This window comes from Nestor notabilis, unplaced genomic scaffold, assembly GCF_000696875.1.
Source record: "Nestor notabilis isolate BGI_N333 unplaced genomic scaffold, ASM69687v1 scaffold4978, whole genome shotgun sequence".
Taxonomy (NCBI): Eukaryota; Metazoa; Chordata; class Aves; order Psittaciformes; family Psittacidae; genus Nestor; species Nestor notabilis.
This window is the reverse complement of record NW_009939491.1, coordinates 96,785-111,222: the sequence shown is the minus strand read 5'-3', so window position 1 is coordinate 111,222 and position 14,438 is coordinate 96,785. Positions and strand designations below refer to the sequence as shown.

The 14,438-nt window shown below is 48.0% G+C and overlaps 1 protein-coding gene across 1 annotated transcript in view; it reads right to left on the bottom strand.

The window, feature by feature from the left end:
- Positions 1-6,598: 6,598 nt before the first annotated feature.
- Positions 6,599-14,438, bottom strand: part of ARHGAP31 (Rho GTPase activating protein 31) — a 54,798-nt gene continuing 46,958 nt past the window's right edge. The window contains exons 8-12 of the mRNA XM_010019876.1: positions 14,059-14,183; positions 11,959-12,018; positions 10,681-11,301; positions 9,948-10,258; positions 6,599-9,067 (exon numbers count right to left, since the gene is read on the bottom strand). Coding sequence (XP_010018178.1) covers positions 6,599-9,067; positions 9,948-10,258; positions 10,681-11,301; positions 11,959-12,018; positions 14,059-14,183 — 3,586 coding nt within the window. The remainder of the gene's footprint in view (positions 9,068-9,947; positions 10,259-10,680; positions 11,302-11,958; positions 12,019-14,058; positions 14,184-14,438) is intronic.

Here is a 14,438-nt window from a genome sequence, read left to right as displayed (position 1 = left end):
TCTTTCCCTGGGCTCTATTCCCTTCCCTGCACAGGCTGCCTTCCCTTTGCTGCCAGTTGACCTTTAGCTCCATTCAGGGGGATACCAGCTAGATGTCTTGTTGCCCATAGCTGCATTCCTGTGTTGCAAGGAGGATGCATGAAACACCAGTATCAAATGCTCTTTGGCACTGGGTTAGCTTGTTTCCTGGTTCACAGCCAGTTTGGGAACTTGCTTAATCCTGGTTTTGGCTTAGCTGAAAGTATCCAAGATGTTGTATCTGTTGCTTCCAATACAACATACACAAAGGATTGTCTTGAGTCAGACTTTCACACTTGTGGTGATGGGAAAGCAGGCAAAAGGAATTGGCTGGAACTGTGTTCAAGCACTTCCATGTGTTCAAGCACCCTGATTTAGGCAATAGTGCTGACTGGAACCTTTTACTTGATTTTCATAACCGTGGGAATGCATGGGGAGCAGTTTGAGATTCTCCTCTTGTCTTACGGCCAAGTCATTGCTAGACTCTGTGGCACAAAGAGTACAAGAAAACTGTTTCTCATACAGCACTAATAGTTGGCTATGACTAACAACAATTCCAGAGTTCAACAGACATGGTTTTCTCTCTCACTTTGTGTGTCAGTTGCCATGGTAAGCAGGAAGCACAACCCAGGCATTTTCCTAAAGGGAAATTGAAGTCATGAAAGAGGTAGGAAAGGGAATCAAGCCCTGAGTTCAGCTGCTGAGGAGGAACAAGAAGTATTCCATGTAACCTAATGATTCATGTGGCTTTTAAGGAGAACAAAGAACAGGCTGAACTGTAGCTATGTCCACTGTGGCTACCACCTCAGGATAGAATAACAGACAGATACTAATACTATTCACTTGCAGGCTACAGCTCAGAGATTGGGTCAACACGGACACTGCAAGAATCCAGAGCACCAGGGAACTTAATTCATATTTGTGTTCTTGCTTGTCCTTTTCAAGCCAACACAAGTGCCTAAACCAGAGGCTTCACAGTAGCTTCTATTGCTCCATATTGGCTTCCCCTTCACAAGAACTGAGATCCCAAAGTATTTCTGTACTCAGTGCTGCTCTATGTTATCACAGGCAAGGCAGAATTCTGCATGAGATGTGCCAAATAGGAGGATGTGGTTGCGCATCACTGAAACTTCAGCCTGGTAGAGCTAGAAATGGTAAGAAGAAAGATGAACTCTACCCTTGGAAGTTTGAAAGCATTTCAGATGCTTTGGTCATTCTACAGTAAGAAAAGTGTGTGATCAGGCTCTAACCTTCATCCACACAGTCAAACACAGCTTAGGGCCACTCACACGAAAAAAAGGAAGGGCTCAAACACCATGTCAGAGAAAGACAAATGCATTTGCACTGCACTCATAAACCAAATCCAAAGGAAAAAGAAAGTGTTCCAACATATCACTAGGGCACAGGTCTGTTTTTATAAAAACTCCAGTTTAATCTCATGGTTGAGACCTGGCAAAACATTCTTCTTTTGTGGCCGTTGTTTTTCTTTCTTTTTAAAAGCAATAAGGCACAAAGGCAGGCAAGTCCACACAGAGAACAGAGCTTAACAAAAATACAATCCCATCAGGGCTTGCAGAAGAAGTAATCACAAACCAGGGCCAGTGGGATGGGGACAGTCCTTTTCACAGTGTCTGACTTCCAGCCCGTCCCTTGACCTGGCAGCAAATAATATTCCAAACAGGACCAGTGCCTACAAGAACAAGATCTAAGGCCTGGGCTGCTGCATGGAGCCCTCAGGAAGCTCTTGCCTCCTGCCACCTTTCCTCTCCAGGGCTGTTGAAGTCCTGCTCCAGCTCCAGTTGAGCTCCGTGGCAAGCTTTCCATTCCTCGCTTGGAGCAGAATCAGTTATCACCAAGCCTTTACATCAATCGGGAGCAAGCCAAAGCTAAACCAAATAGGCATCAGCTACAGCTTCTCCTTTCCCCTAGAGATTATCTTTCCCTAGACATGGAGAGAAGCAAAAGGGACAACTGCAAAACCTGGGCATGCCTGAAGGATAATACATGCTCCTGTAGATTGTTTGCATTTCCAAGGACTGGGGATATGCTTGTGGTGGCAAGCTAAATCAGTCCTTGCACTCTTGTCTGCCCTGATCTCATTCCTTCTCTCTCAGGACAAGATCCTGCTCAGGAAGGCAGATTCCGGCCTTTTGCCCACCACAGATTAGCTTCTCCTCCGTGGGCAAAAAGCCAGTTGATCTCACACCCTCAGTACTACAAAAGTTGCAGCAGAAACGAGTTCCATGCATCAGCCCATTTCACAAATGTGCAGGATTCTATTCAGGCAATTCCTTCATTTTAATTACACTTCCATTTTAACATATATAGAATGTTCTTTTATATATATATATATAAATTCAACACAATATTCACCACTACAGGCATTTCAGAATTCATAAAGAAAGAAACAATACTTTGATTGCACCATTTGGACTCTGGATGAGGGAAAACATTGCAGGGTTTTATGGATGCTTTCTAATACAGACCTAAATTCCTCTGAAGCCATAAAGGTGAAAAAAAGAAGTGCTTCAGTCTTTCTGAAGTGATAGCATGGGATGGACAGCCCAGAGGAATGTGCTTTATAAGGTAAAATACAATCCTCCTTTCTGTTGACTCTCCTGCCAATAAAGCAGCTCCCACATGAGCTAACATTCTCCATGTCCCTCCTTTCCATCAGGGGATTCTCATCTTTGACAGCCCAGCCATTTCTCTCCAAGTTACTCTTAACAGAAGCTGCACAACCTCCCTGACAACATGGGAAGTATAAGTGTCTCCTGTCTCCCATCAGTGAAAGTCCCCAAGGAACCCATGCTGGTGATAACATCTCATGACAGACTGGGGCCATCTGCAACCTTGGGAATAGCCTTGATGCTCTTCACAGCCTCAGGAGAATCAAATGTACTGCAGGCTCCCTGAAATGATCCTTGTAGAGCTGCGAATGCTGTGCCAGTTTGTTAGGAAGGTCCTTTCCATAATACCAAGAACAACAAACTTAACTCTCCTGCACCCAAAACCTCAAATTCTGGGCAGGCCAGTCTCCCACGAAATAATCTGTCCCTCTCCATAATGCTTCACACACAATAAACACCCAAACAAACCCAAAACCAAGCAAAAGAACCCAAGCCCTTTCTTAAAGGCTCTAGTGTTGCAGCGTTGTGCTGGAGGGCAGGAGTTTGGAATCCAAAAAGTACCACTGCAAAACCCTGAACTTTAGGATTGGTTCCAGTCCCAGGTTCAGTCTGCTGCTGCAGGATGGCAGAAAGCAATCTAAGGGCTCTGAAGCAAAACTGAGATCAGGTCTGACCCTGAAGCTGACCTCAGGAATCTCTTAGTAAGGTTGGACCTCAAGAATCTATTAGTAAGGTTGGACCTCAGGAATCTCTTAGTAAGGTTGGATCTCAGGAAGCTCCAACCACATAGTCAGCACCATTCAATGGGAGATGGCTCTTGTCTTCTGGTTCTCTCCAACTACCAAGTTCTGGTTCTGCACCTATCAGTATTAACATGGACCCATTATTAAGCATTATAACGTCTGCAGAAGTCTGAGTCTGGAGATGGGAATGGTGACCTCGGTGCAGTGCTGCACCTTGCACAGTATTCTCATCAAGTACTCAGCTTTGTAGGAAACTGTAGGTAAGAGATGGGATCAAGCTACAACATAGAGATGTCGTTACAGAATCTCTGCTTCATTAAAATCCACAACCTGTCTGAGTTCAAATTCTGAAACACCCTCCAAAAGTATAGTCTGGATATAGATTTTAGCTGAGGCTGATCGTTAATATTAAGTAAAGATTTAGAATCGTTTTCTCCTGCAGGAGTTTCACCACTTCTGCCAAAAGCACAATTACTTACTGGAACGCTGTTAAGAACTGAGACAGTGTACTATATACAAATTGCCAGACCTCATTTCTTGTTCACAGATCAGCTTATATGAGAATAAGGAGGGGAAAAAAAAAAAGAAAAGAGAAGAATTGTTTTAAGGTGCCAAGGTTTCATCACATTTTCTTTTCCTTTCCACATTACTCCGTGAGCTTCGCTGGCCCCATTCCAGATGCCTTGGCAGATAAAACTTCTAGGAACTGAGAGAATATAAATCCCTGTCCAAAGTAAACTGTTCTATTGATGCCAAAAAAACCTGTGCATCATTTCCATACTTTTTACTTTCTCTATATCTTACCACAATACCTGTATCACATCTTCCCAAGTCATTTGCAATTAACTCAGCCATGGTGGTTGAAAGCTTTCCCATGAGGCAGCAAAAAAGGCATTTGGGTGCCATGTAAATGCCATCCAGAGCTGTGCTATGGGGAGCATGGAGGACTGGCAATCCCCTAGTTTTAATGGGGGGCTTCACAGGCATCTTATGGTCAGGGAGAAGGATAACACAGTTATCATTAAGCTGATTATTCTGGACCTGCCGTCCACAGCTTGCCCAGGTAAAGCATAGGCTGACAACTGTGACTGAACATGGACCTGAACAAGAACTCCAGGCTCTTGTCTGGTGTAATATTCTCCCTCCACAACACTGACAGTATGGGCTTCATTCTCTGCTCTGTTTCCTCTCATATGGCTCTATGCACAAGTGAGGAGTACAGGAAGGAGGATCAAAGGCTGCAAGTAGTGACAGGGAAAAGCCCTCCTGTTTTTTCACACTCCCTTTGGATTCTAGAAGAAAATTCTGCTGGACGTATATTCCTTGCATTTGTGGGACCAGAACTTCTCAAAAGTGCTCTGGCATCTCCCTCCTTTAGCAATCAAAGAGTACAGAGAAAGCACTGTACAGGCGCTGGGCCCTCCAGCCACAAAGACACATGAAGTGACACATTCAGTACACACCAGGAGCTCATGGGTTTGCTAACAATTTGAAAATGCCAGTACTCCACAAAAAAAGCCCTAAAACATACATCCCTCAGGAAATCCTGACTGACTCTCACTGTGGTGGCTATAGCACTTCCTACCAGATGCTCAGTTATTTCATAAACTCTAGCCCATAATACCCACCCGAGGGCCTACAGACGCAGACCTCCCCATGAATGATGGCCACTGCAAGCACCATTACAGGGACAATCTCAGTGCTGGCAGCAACACGTGTGTTCCCATCTCCTCTGTAGTCTCCAGTGGCACTTAAATTGCAGAGGCAGCACAGGCTGTACCTGCCTCTGCAATCACCCCCGGTCACATACCAGGCAACAGATGAGCCTGCTGTGAATAGACAGTTAGAGGCTTTACAAAGGAACCTTTAATTCAATTTCTGTGGCATCTGTTGCTCATATGAACGTGTATTTGCCTGCAATAATAATAACCCTTCAGGAGAGAGTTTAATTCACTTCAAATCCCCCTCTCGTTATATTGTTCATCATGTGTTCTGCAGTCCTAAACACCATCCTCTTTGCCGTAATCTTAAGCAATCTGAAAGCAGTGAAGGCAGGGGAGGTGACAACCAGCTGTGGTCTCAAAGAAACAGTGTAAAACCACAAAGAGAGGAAGTTTAAAGGAAGAAGAAGCACCTGGGGACATGCCACACAGTGGCAATGGAAGACCAAGGGTCAAAGATGCGTCAGTCAAGGTTCGAGAGGGCAATAGCCCAAGGCCATGCAGATCAGAAGATGCTCTTGGTTTTCCCTGCTGTTGGCAGTGTGGAGCACAGCTGGAGATAGTTGCAGAGGTGTCATCTGGCTGTAAGCAATGCTGGAAATAGTTGTTTCTGGCTTTTGTTATGACTGTGTCTTTGCTTTCACTGACACCAGCCTGAGAAGTCTCTACCACTAGGCAGTCAGCTTCACACCCATTCCCCAGCCATATGGACCTTGTTTGCCCAAGGGAGGTGTGGTTGAGCACAATACAACTCATGAGCTGGACTTGGGAGATTAAAACTAGACGTTTCCTGTCCAGCTGCTTCCATTCCAGCCCTTGCACATGCTGGGAAGGGCACATCTCTGATGCAAGGACAGAGCTGGAGGCAGAGTGCCTTCAGGTTGTATGTTTGTCCTTGTGCGTCTTACACCCTGTGTGACTTGCTTGTGCCAGCTTCACCTTCCTCTTCAGCTGTGCCCAGTCTCCTGCACTGCTGATTTACACTGTCTAAATCAGACAACAGGGATGGGTAGGCGTTGTCCTTCACTGGTGGCTGGGAAACAATGGAAGGAGGTCCCAAACATCTGGACTTACCTCCTCAGCAGATGTTGTGCCCCAGCACCCTGGGCTGCAGTGCTTTGGAACAATGTTTTCCCCCCAGCCCTATTTTCTAATTACACCAAGATTTCTTTTTCTTTTCTTTTCACAGGGAGGATAAGACTTTCACAGGGCTTTGTTAGACAATAGGTATGAGGAAATGCAAGTTCCCTGGGACTGGCTTGCAAAAAAGAAGCAGACAGTGAGGGACCAGGCAGGGGTGAGAAAGGGAAGGAAAATGCAAGACAAAAAGACTATGAACCTCCATAGCAAAATGCTTTGCAGGAAACCCTAAAGGATTTGGGTCCATCTTGCACAAAATAGTTCTAACAACAGCAAAATGGCAACAGAGTTGGTCATGGACACCCCTATCCCATCCACCACGGGAAAGGAATATGAGAGGCAGCTGCTACTCGATCTGCCTCCCACTTCGTCCATCCAGAATCACAGAGCGCCTCTGGGGCTGGTAAAAGCAGCTGGTGGAGGTCTCCAGTCTCTGGCCATTCTTGGGGATGGTCATTTTGTTCCGCAGTGTCACCCCCTCAGGCGTTGTCCGCGAAGGCTCGGACAGATCGCCACAAATGGGGCTCGAAGAGGTGGTCTGAGTAGGGCTCCGTATGGGTGACAGCAACACCCTGGAGTCTGCTGAAGAGGAGGGGTGGTCCATAATGGGGAAAGGGGGACTGAAGAGAATCAGACTCTGGGGCCTCCCAGGCCTAGACCTATAGGAAGGCTTAGAGAACCCTGATGGCCTCTCCATCTTTGAGGACTGTGGGGTATCTCCAACCGTCTCCCCCTCGGAGGTGCGCTTTCGGCGCAGAACAGGGGCATCCATAGCAGGGTAGTGACTGGACTGAGATGGCTCCATCGGAGAGCCAAGGCTGCTGTGCCAAGGGCAGGCTGAGTCCTTCTGAGCTGGGTCACTGTTTTCTTTCTCTACTTTGGCTTTCTTCTCTGTCAGGGGGCTCTTGGGGGTCTCCAAGTGGCTCCATGCCACCCGCTGAGTCTGCCTGACTGCCTGCTTGGCTTCTGCTTCCTTCTTCTCAGCTGGAGGAGCAGCATTCTGAGCCTGCAGGGGCTGGGGGATCTGGGTGTACTGGATCTTGGGCGGTATCACAGGCACCGCTCGAGCCTGGCACATCTTAATCATGAAGGAGGTCCTGACTGCCGACACGCTGACAGGGGCAGAGTTACGACGGCCAGTGGTGGCATGGGCTACCGCTAGGTAATCCAAGTCTAGATCCACATGGGCATTGAAATGAGACCCCCAGGTAATGCCTTTACTGGCAGCAGGGCAGGCAGTTGGCAGGGATGGGACAGAATCACTGCTTTTTACTTCCTTCTGCCCGCACAGGAGGTTCCCAGGGGCAGAGGGCATGGACAGGCTCTCAAACGTGAAGAAATCTGGGGCTGGAAGGAGTGAATCCAAGTTGAGGGATGATGGCCGTGTCTTCACCTTACGAGGTGTTTCTTCACCTTTACTACTCAGCTGTGACTCAGGGGCAGAGCACAATGCTTTGGTAACAGTCTCTCCTCCCAGGGCAGTGTCCTGAGACACAGATAACTTCTCCTCTACGTTCTTTGCCTGTGAAGAGCTGCCTGAGCTATTTTGGTACGGTAAAGACAGCTCCAGCTTTGAGCTCCAAGGGTTTTCTTTGCTTACATCCACTTTCTTTTCCTCTGCCTCTGAAAGAAGGATTCTGGAAGGTGCTTCCTTCTCAGCTGGTGCTTTCTCCCTGCTGAGGGGGTACCTCAGCTCATCAGTTTTGGCAGGTTCTTCTGGAGGACTTGTGCCATTCTCATCTTGCTTAACTTTGCTCAAACTAGAGGGGGAGATGGGTTGTGTCTTGGGCAGCTCACAAGTCACTGTCAGAATGTCACTGCATGGTTGCTGTTGGTCAGTGGCATCTATGAAAGAGAATGGGATAGTCCACAGACTCATCACTGCGTCTTTACTGTCCAGGGAGAGGCTGCGACTGAATCGTGGTCTAAGAGAAAGGCCTGTCTCTGCTCTCTGGCTCTGTGGCTGAAACTCCTGTATCATCTTCTCCTGAATGTCCTTAAAGGTGGGGGAATGGAGCGGGCTCGTAACCCACTGGTGATCTTCCCATGGCTCCACAAGTTCTAAGCTCTGCACATTATCTGTCCAGGTATCCTCATCATCCTGGTCACCAGCATCATGGGTTCTGCTAAGAGGATTGCCCTCCTTCAGCTCCTGGATTCCAGCTCTACTCAGCACCTTGGAGCAGAATGTGTCCCTTTCATCAGCAGTCACGATTTCAGGCTTCTCCTTCTGAGTCTTGCCTCTGGTAAGACCATCCTTTTCCCTCTGCAGCTGGCAAGTGCTATCTTTTTCTCTCCCTGGCTCTGGACATGCTCCTTTGGAACAAGCAAATCCATCACTTGGAGCAACCTCATTAAATTCTGATTGATTACAGAGCTTCCAGTCCAGGGGAGGAGTGAGACATTCACTTGGGCTGTCCACCACTGTGTGGTGGTTCCTTGGAGTGGTTGTGCCAGTTGGAGAAGTATCCAGTTTGGGTAGGGCTGAAGCACAGCTCTGCTGTGCAACCACATCAGACTGACCCGTGTGGAGGCTGTCGTCTTGTTCCATGCTGGTGGTACCAAATAAAGGCACCTGAGTTGTTATCTGTGGTGTTCTGCTTGCAGATTTCTGCTCAGACAGGACTGGACCCTGCCCTGGGCCAGAGGAAGAACTATCTGCTTGTATTGAAGAAGAGGATTCAGAAACCAGGCCCATCTTGGGGACAGTGGCTGGCAAGAGCAAGAGTTCCTCTTCAGGTTCAATGATTTTCAGTTCCTGCTGTATCTCTGGCCACAGTGGTTCTAGAAGGGCATTGGCAGGGTCCTCCTCAGTCTGAAAAACAGAAGAAATGCCATGAGCTGGCAGCTCACATCTTACCAACCAGTACCCCTCCATCTTCCTCAAACAGCCCTCTTAGAATAGGCAGTCTCCTGGATGAGCACACTTACAGGTACAGGAACACAGACACGCATAGTGCTACCAGTTCAGGGAAGGAAACACATCTATAAACAAGTGGGTTTATAGAGGGGAAGATGTGAGATGCAGCCAAAATGAGGCCTGGACAGATGTGCTGAAAGAGTGAGGTGAATGAGTAGCTGGAATGTCTCAGCTCTTCCCATTCAGGTTCTCTTGGCCTTGCCAGAGGATCTGCATTCCCAAATCGCACACAAACTGAAATGAATAATCTATTCAAGGAGCTATGCCAACAGATCTTTACATAGCTGTCCAGAGATGAGTATCGCTGTAAGAAACCTGGTGAAAAAGCTCTGCTAGAGATACAAAGGAGGTAATACTATAATAATAATAATAATAATAATATGTATAGAATGGAAGAGAAAAGGACTGTTCAGGCTGTCCAAGACAAATGGGACAGCAAAAATAGAAGGGGAATTCAGAGACCACGGATCAAAACGCTCAGACATCTGGACAGTCTCACATCTGGAGAGTCTCCGAGCAGACAGATTGCACTGACTGCAGTCATACAGCTACAGAAAAAGAAGACAAGAAGGGGACAGAAGGTAGCGTGTAAATGTAAATCGCCACATGGTGATGCGGACAGAAGGGAAATCACTACATGGTCAATTCTTGACCCTGCTTAGTCTAGGTCGTAGACTGAGTTTTCATGACTACGGACACAGTAAAACTCTAAGCAACCTCCCAGTCACCACCGTGACATTGTTCCCCTATTTTTTCCTCATGCCTTCTTCCTTACCACATGTGTAAAGCGTGACCCTTCTTCTGTCTTAGCTGTCTTGATCTGCGGAGCACAGCTGCCTTCTGAGGAGACACCCTTTGTCTTGAGCTGTCCTTGCTCTGCCTTGTCTGCAGGCGGCAGCCCCTTGTGAACCCCTGAAGCTGGTGTTTGTTCCAAGGTGGGACTCTGCTCTGAGGACTGCTCGGGGCTGCTGGTGCTGCTGGTGCTGCTGCTTTGCCCACATAACATCTCCTCATTTTCTGCTGCTGTCTGTGGAGTTTCAAAGGACTCGGGTTTCCTGGCTGCCACCAGCTCCTCAGGAGGAGAGCCTGGATCAGAAACACAAGCGAACGATGTAACTACTTAGAATCACAGAATCACAGACTCAGCTCGGTTGGAAAACACCTTTAAGACCATCAAGTCCAACCATTACTCCAGGACTGCCAAGTCCACCACTCACGCATGTCACTAAGACTTAGTCGTGACTAAGTGGTGCTGTTTCAACCAAACACCAACTAACAAAGCTAAAGAGCTCCCTCTGGGTGCAACAGGACATTGCCGGGAGGCCACTCACCTCCCCAGTCTCATTACTGCAACAAGCACCAGCCTGACCTGCTACCATCAACACCCACACTGCTACAGCTTGGTCTCTTTCTTATGACAAGAGCAGGCTGGAGCAACCTCCACACCTTCAGGGCACCTCCAAAAGTCCAACAGAGGCTCCACATCCCCTTCCTTTACACACTTTTACCTCTGGATGCTGGCAGGGTGGTCCCCGGCTGTTTCTCCTTCCTCTCCAGAGCCTGCTCTGTCCTCATGTGCGTCCCTGCTTCCAGGGCAGAGGGGCTCGTGCTCTCAGCCACCAGGGAAGACAGCTCCTCTAGGCTGGAGAGGGAAAGCTTCTCTTTGGTGGGCACACGGCACGGCGTGCTGTTGGTGCTGATGACTGCGGATACCCGCAGCGGGACGGAGACGGCGAAAGGCTCTGAGATGTTCAGGGCTTTCCTCTGGTGGCGAGGGGAGGCCTCCAAGGGGAAGAGGCTGCTTGGGAAGCTTGACTTGGCAACTGTTTCACAAGTGTAGAACATGCGGCCGCCTTTGGGGGAAGTCTGCTCATTCTCAGCATCCTCCGCTGCCCGGAAGACCTTCAGTTGCTCAGGGGGTGACTTTGCCTGTGGTGTCCGGGGAGGACCTTTCTCCCCACTCAGCTCTGTGCTTCCTCTGGCCCCCATGGCAGATCCTTCCCGCTCCCACTCATTCTCCTTGCTGAGGTCATACGAGCTGCCTGTGCCTCCTGTCCGTATCTTCATCACCGGAACAAAAAACCCTCCAGTAGTCACTGCCCGTTTGAACCTGCTCTTCTCATCCTCCCCTAGTGATGGGAAGAGAGGAGGAAGTCAGTGGGAAGCAAAGCACTAGCAAATAACCTTCCCCTGTAAGAACCTCTCCTCAGTCCCTCCAGGGATGAGTCCTGCCCTGGTGAACACCAAGATTAACCCAAAGAGATGGGGACAGCAGGTATTAAAGACCTTCCAGGCTCCAGCCCTCAGGTCTACTTCAAACTGGGCAGGCAGGACTGGATAGGATGCCCTCCAGTGGAAATCACCTAGGACTTTTATTAGAAGGCTCTGTCAATCAGATGCAGTCAAGTCCTGGGCTAGCTTGCATTGCCCACAAAGGTCACAGCTCTAGGCTTTGTTAGCTTATTACAAGCACTTTTGGGAATGGGAATTTTGTGCCCAGAGTAACCAAGAATGAAATTGAAGCAATCCCATTGCTAATAGAGATGCAGCTAGGCACAGTGGTAACTCTCAGGTGCATGCACTAACATAAAAGACACAGAAAAGGGTTAAAAATGCATGTACACAAAGGTGAGAGCACGTGTCAGCAGCCATGGCATAAGCATACAAAGATACACAACCTGGTGAGATAGGCAAACAGACCACTGCAGCTGTGCAGGCATGGGGGAAAGCTGAGCATGCAGAGGTGCACTCCTTCACCCTTACAGTACAAGCTTGTGATGTCTCACCTTCCACTGGCAGGGAACACAGCGAGTCCATGCTCTTTGCAGGCCGAATAGTTGCTTTTTCTGTGGAAAATGAGTTTTAGAAGCAGATTTCAGGCCCTGCAGCTTTGCCCATAAAGACCAAAGGCCACATATAGATGGGCATGATGCAGGACAGACATCAAAGTTATTTTCCATTCCCAAGCATTCCCCCTGTGTATCCACACCACGCGGCTTATTACCCACAACACTTGTGCACACAGATGGGGATCTGCTAGTGCTAACAACAGCTTTGCACCTGCCAGACATGTGGAGAGCTATACTTAACCCAGCCAGTCAACACCAGCTCCGCTGTGAAGCAGTTCAGCATCCCCAAATCTGTTATGTGCCACTGCCCTTCCCGATCAAGTCAGTCTATTGGTCGTGGGGGCTTTCTTACTAAACTGACATAAATGCCTTCTCACCTCTCATTCCTGATAGCAAATGGTAGGTTATTTTTACGTTGCATTCCCAGGCGCTTTTGCTGGCATGAGCAAGCACCCTGTGAAATGTGTGAGGGCAGTAAGCAACCTGTTTTTCTGGTCGCCCTCATTGGATCTGCTTGCCCAGCAAAAAAGCTGCCATTTGTCACCAGACACTCTACAGGTCTGTTTGGGGAAGTTTTGGAAGTGTGTAGCTGTTACCACTCTGAAAAGGGGAGATGGGGGGGAATGTAGCTGGTGAGCAAGACAAGTTAGTCTCTGGGAGACCAAAAAGGGTCTGAGGAGCTCTGGAAAATGTCTGGGAGCAAAGCCTGCTGTTTATGATGTTGCACATAGTGGGTAAGGCAGAAAGTGAGCAGGCTTGTTGGGCTTCACTTGTTTATACAATTAAGGCTTCTGGAACTGACTTTCACATGAGCATAGGAGAAGCTCCAGCTACTCTTTGCATTTATATGGAGTCCTGGCTACCTTTTATGTTCATATGGCATGATGTCTTGAGCACTGGCTCTGCTTTCCCCGAGGAGCAGAATTCAAGCTGTGGAGCTCGTGCTTTATGTGACTCACAAACTTGTGTGCACGGACACAAACTGTGTCAAAGCATGTGCCGAGTTTCGACACCAAGTTCATCTGTTTCCTCACATTAGGCTGTAAGCTGGCAGCACACAAAAATACAACATGGCAGCACTAAAGCACTGCTTCTCCAAAGCACTACTTCAGTGCCTAAATCTCTGTGCACAGTTGTGCATTTCTATGTCCTGCTGGTGAAAATGAACAACCTCCTGTCACTCAGTGCTGTGCCTGGAACAAGGCTCAGCCCCCATCATCGCTGGGCTCCAGTCATTCCTGGGCATCCTTGGGTTAGCACTATTTTGGGACAGAGTGTTCCTTATCAAAGTGAGAAGGTGATCCCGTGATCAAAATAGGATAGAGAGCTATTTTGAGGTCTGCCACGGGCACCCTATGTGAGGCCATCTGTACATGCAAAACATGGGGCAAGGCAGGGGTCCAAAAAGAGCTGGATCCAACATATGGCTTCACACTCGCTTCTGATCCAAATACAGCCTCTCTTATGTGTAGTGTTAAGTAATGCTGTCAACATTAACTGTTTCACTTTGAGTCTTGCAATGTTTGGTAGTGCTCCTCCAAACACCAGCTCCAAAAGTAATAGTCTTCCTCAAAGTCCTGAGAGCCAGGAGCCATAGGAACTCCTGGTGCCTTGTTTTTCACTAGGAGACTGAACACAGTTTGTTCTTTAATGCCCTTTAGTGGAAGGACAGCCACTGACCCATTGCCATGTAAGGACCGTTAGGAGCCAGAGGCTGGCTGGGCTGGAAGAGTGGACTAATCCAAACCTACATAGATTTTCCTAGACCCCAAGCTTGATAGCTGAGTTACAGGAGCCTGTTTATCACACACCAAAATGGAATATCTACTATATCTGTCTGGTATCTCCTCCTCAAAGGGTGCTTCTTGCCATCATGTGGAAATGAGATGTGCATGAACCCAGGCAACAAACATGACCCCATTAGACTATCTCAAGTCTAATGGTATTAGTGTCATGTGGATACAGGTCGCCCCATGCTATCCCTGCTGCAGGAGAACACTGCAGAGAGAAATACTTAACTGAAAAGTGTGTTCTTACCAGAAAGCTTCTGTGCCCTGACGAAGACACTCCCATTTCGACTCAGTTTAGACTTTGATTCTGAGCCAGAACGGCCCAAGTTAAATATTGACTTCCATTTCTTGGACTTGGTAGATAATTTTCTCCTGGAAGGAAAAAGGGCTCAGGAGGTTACCAAACCCTAGCGACTCTTGTCTTTTTAATACCCCACAAAAGCCTCTGAGCTATCTCGCCTCAACGTTGTCTCTCTTTTCTTCTCACATCTCTTTTAATTCTAATGCTTGCAAGGCACAGCTACACAGCCAAGTCTTGCTTTTCTGGAAGTGATTTGCTGATTAAACCATGTCATGGATGGAAAGACACCTAAGCCAGCTTTTCAGGGAGCTGACTCTGGCATCATC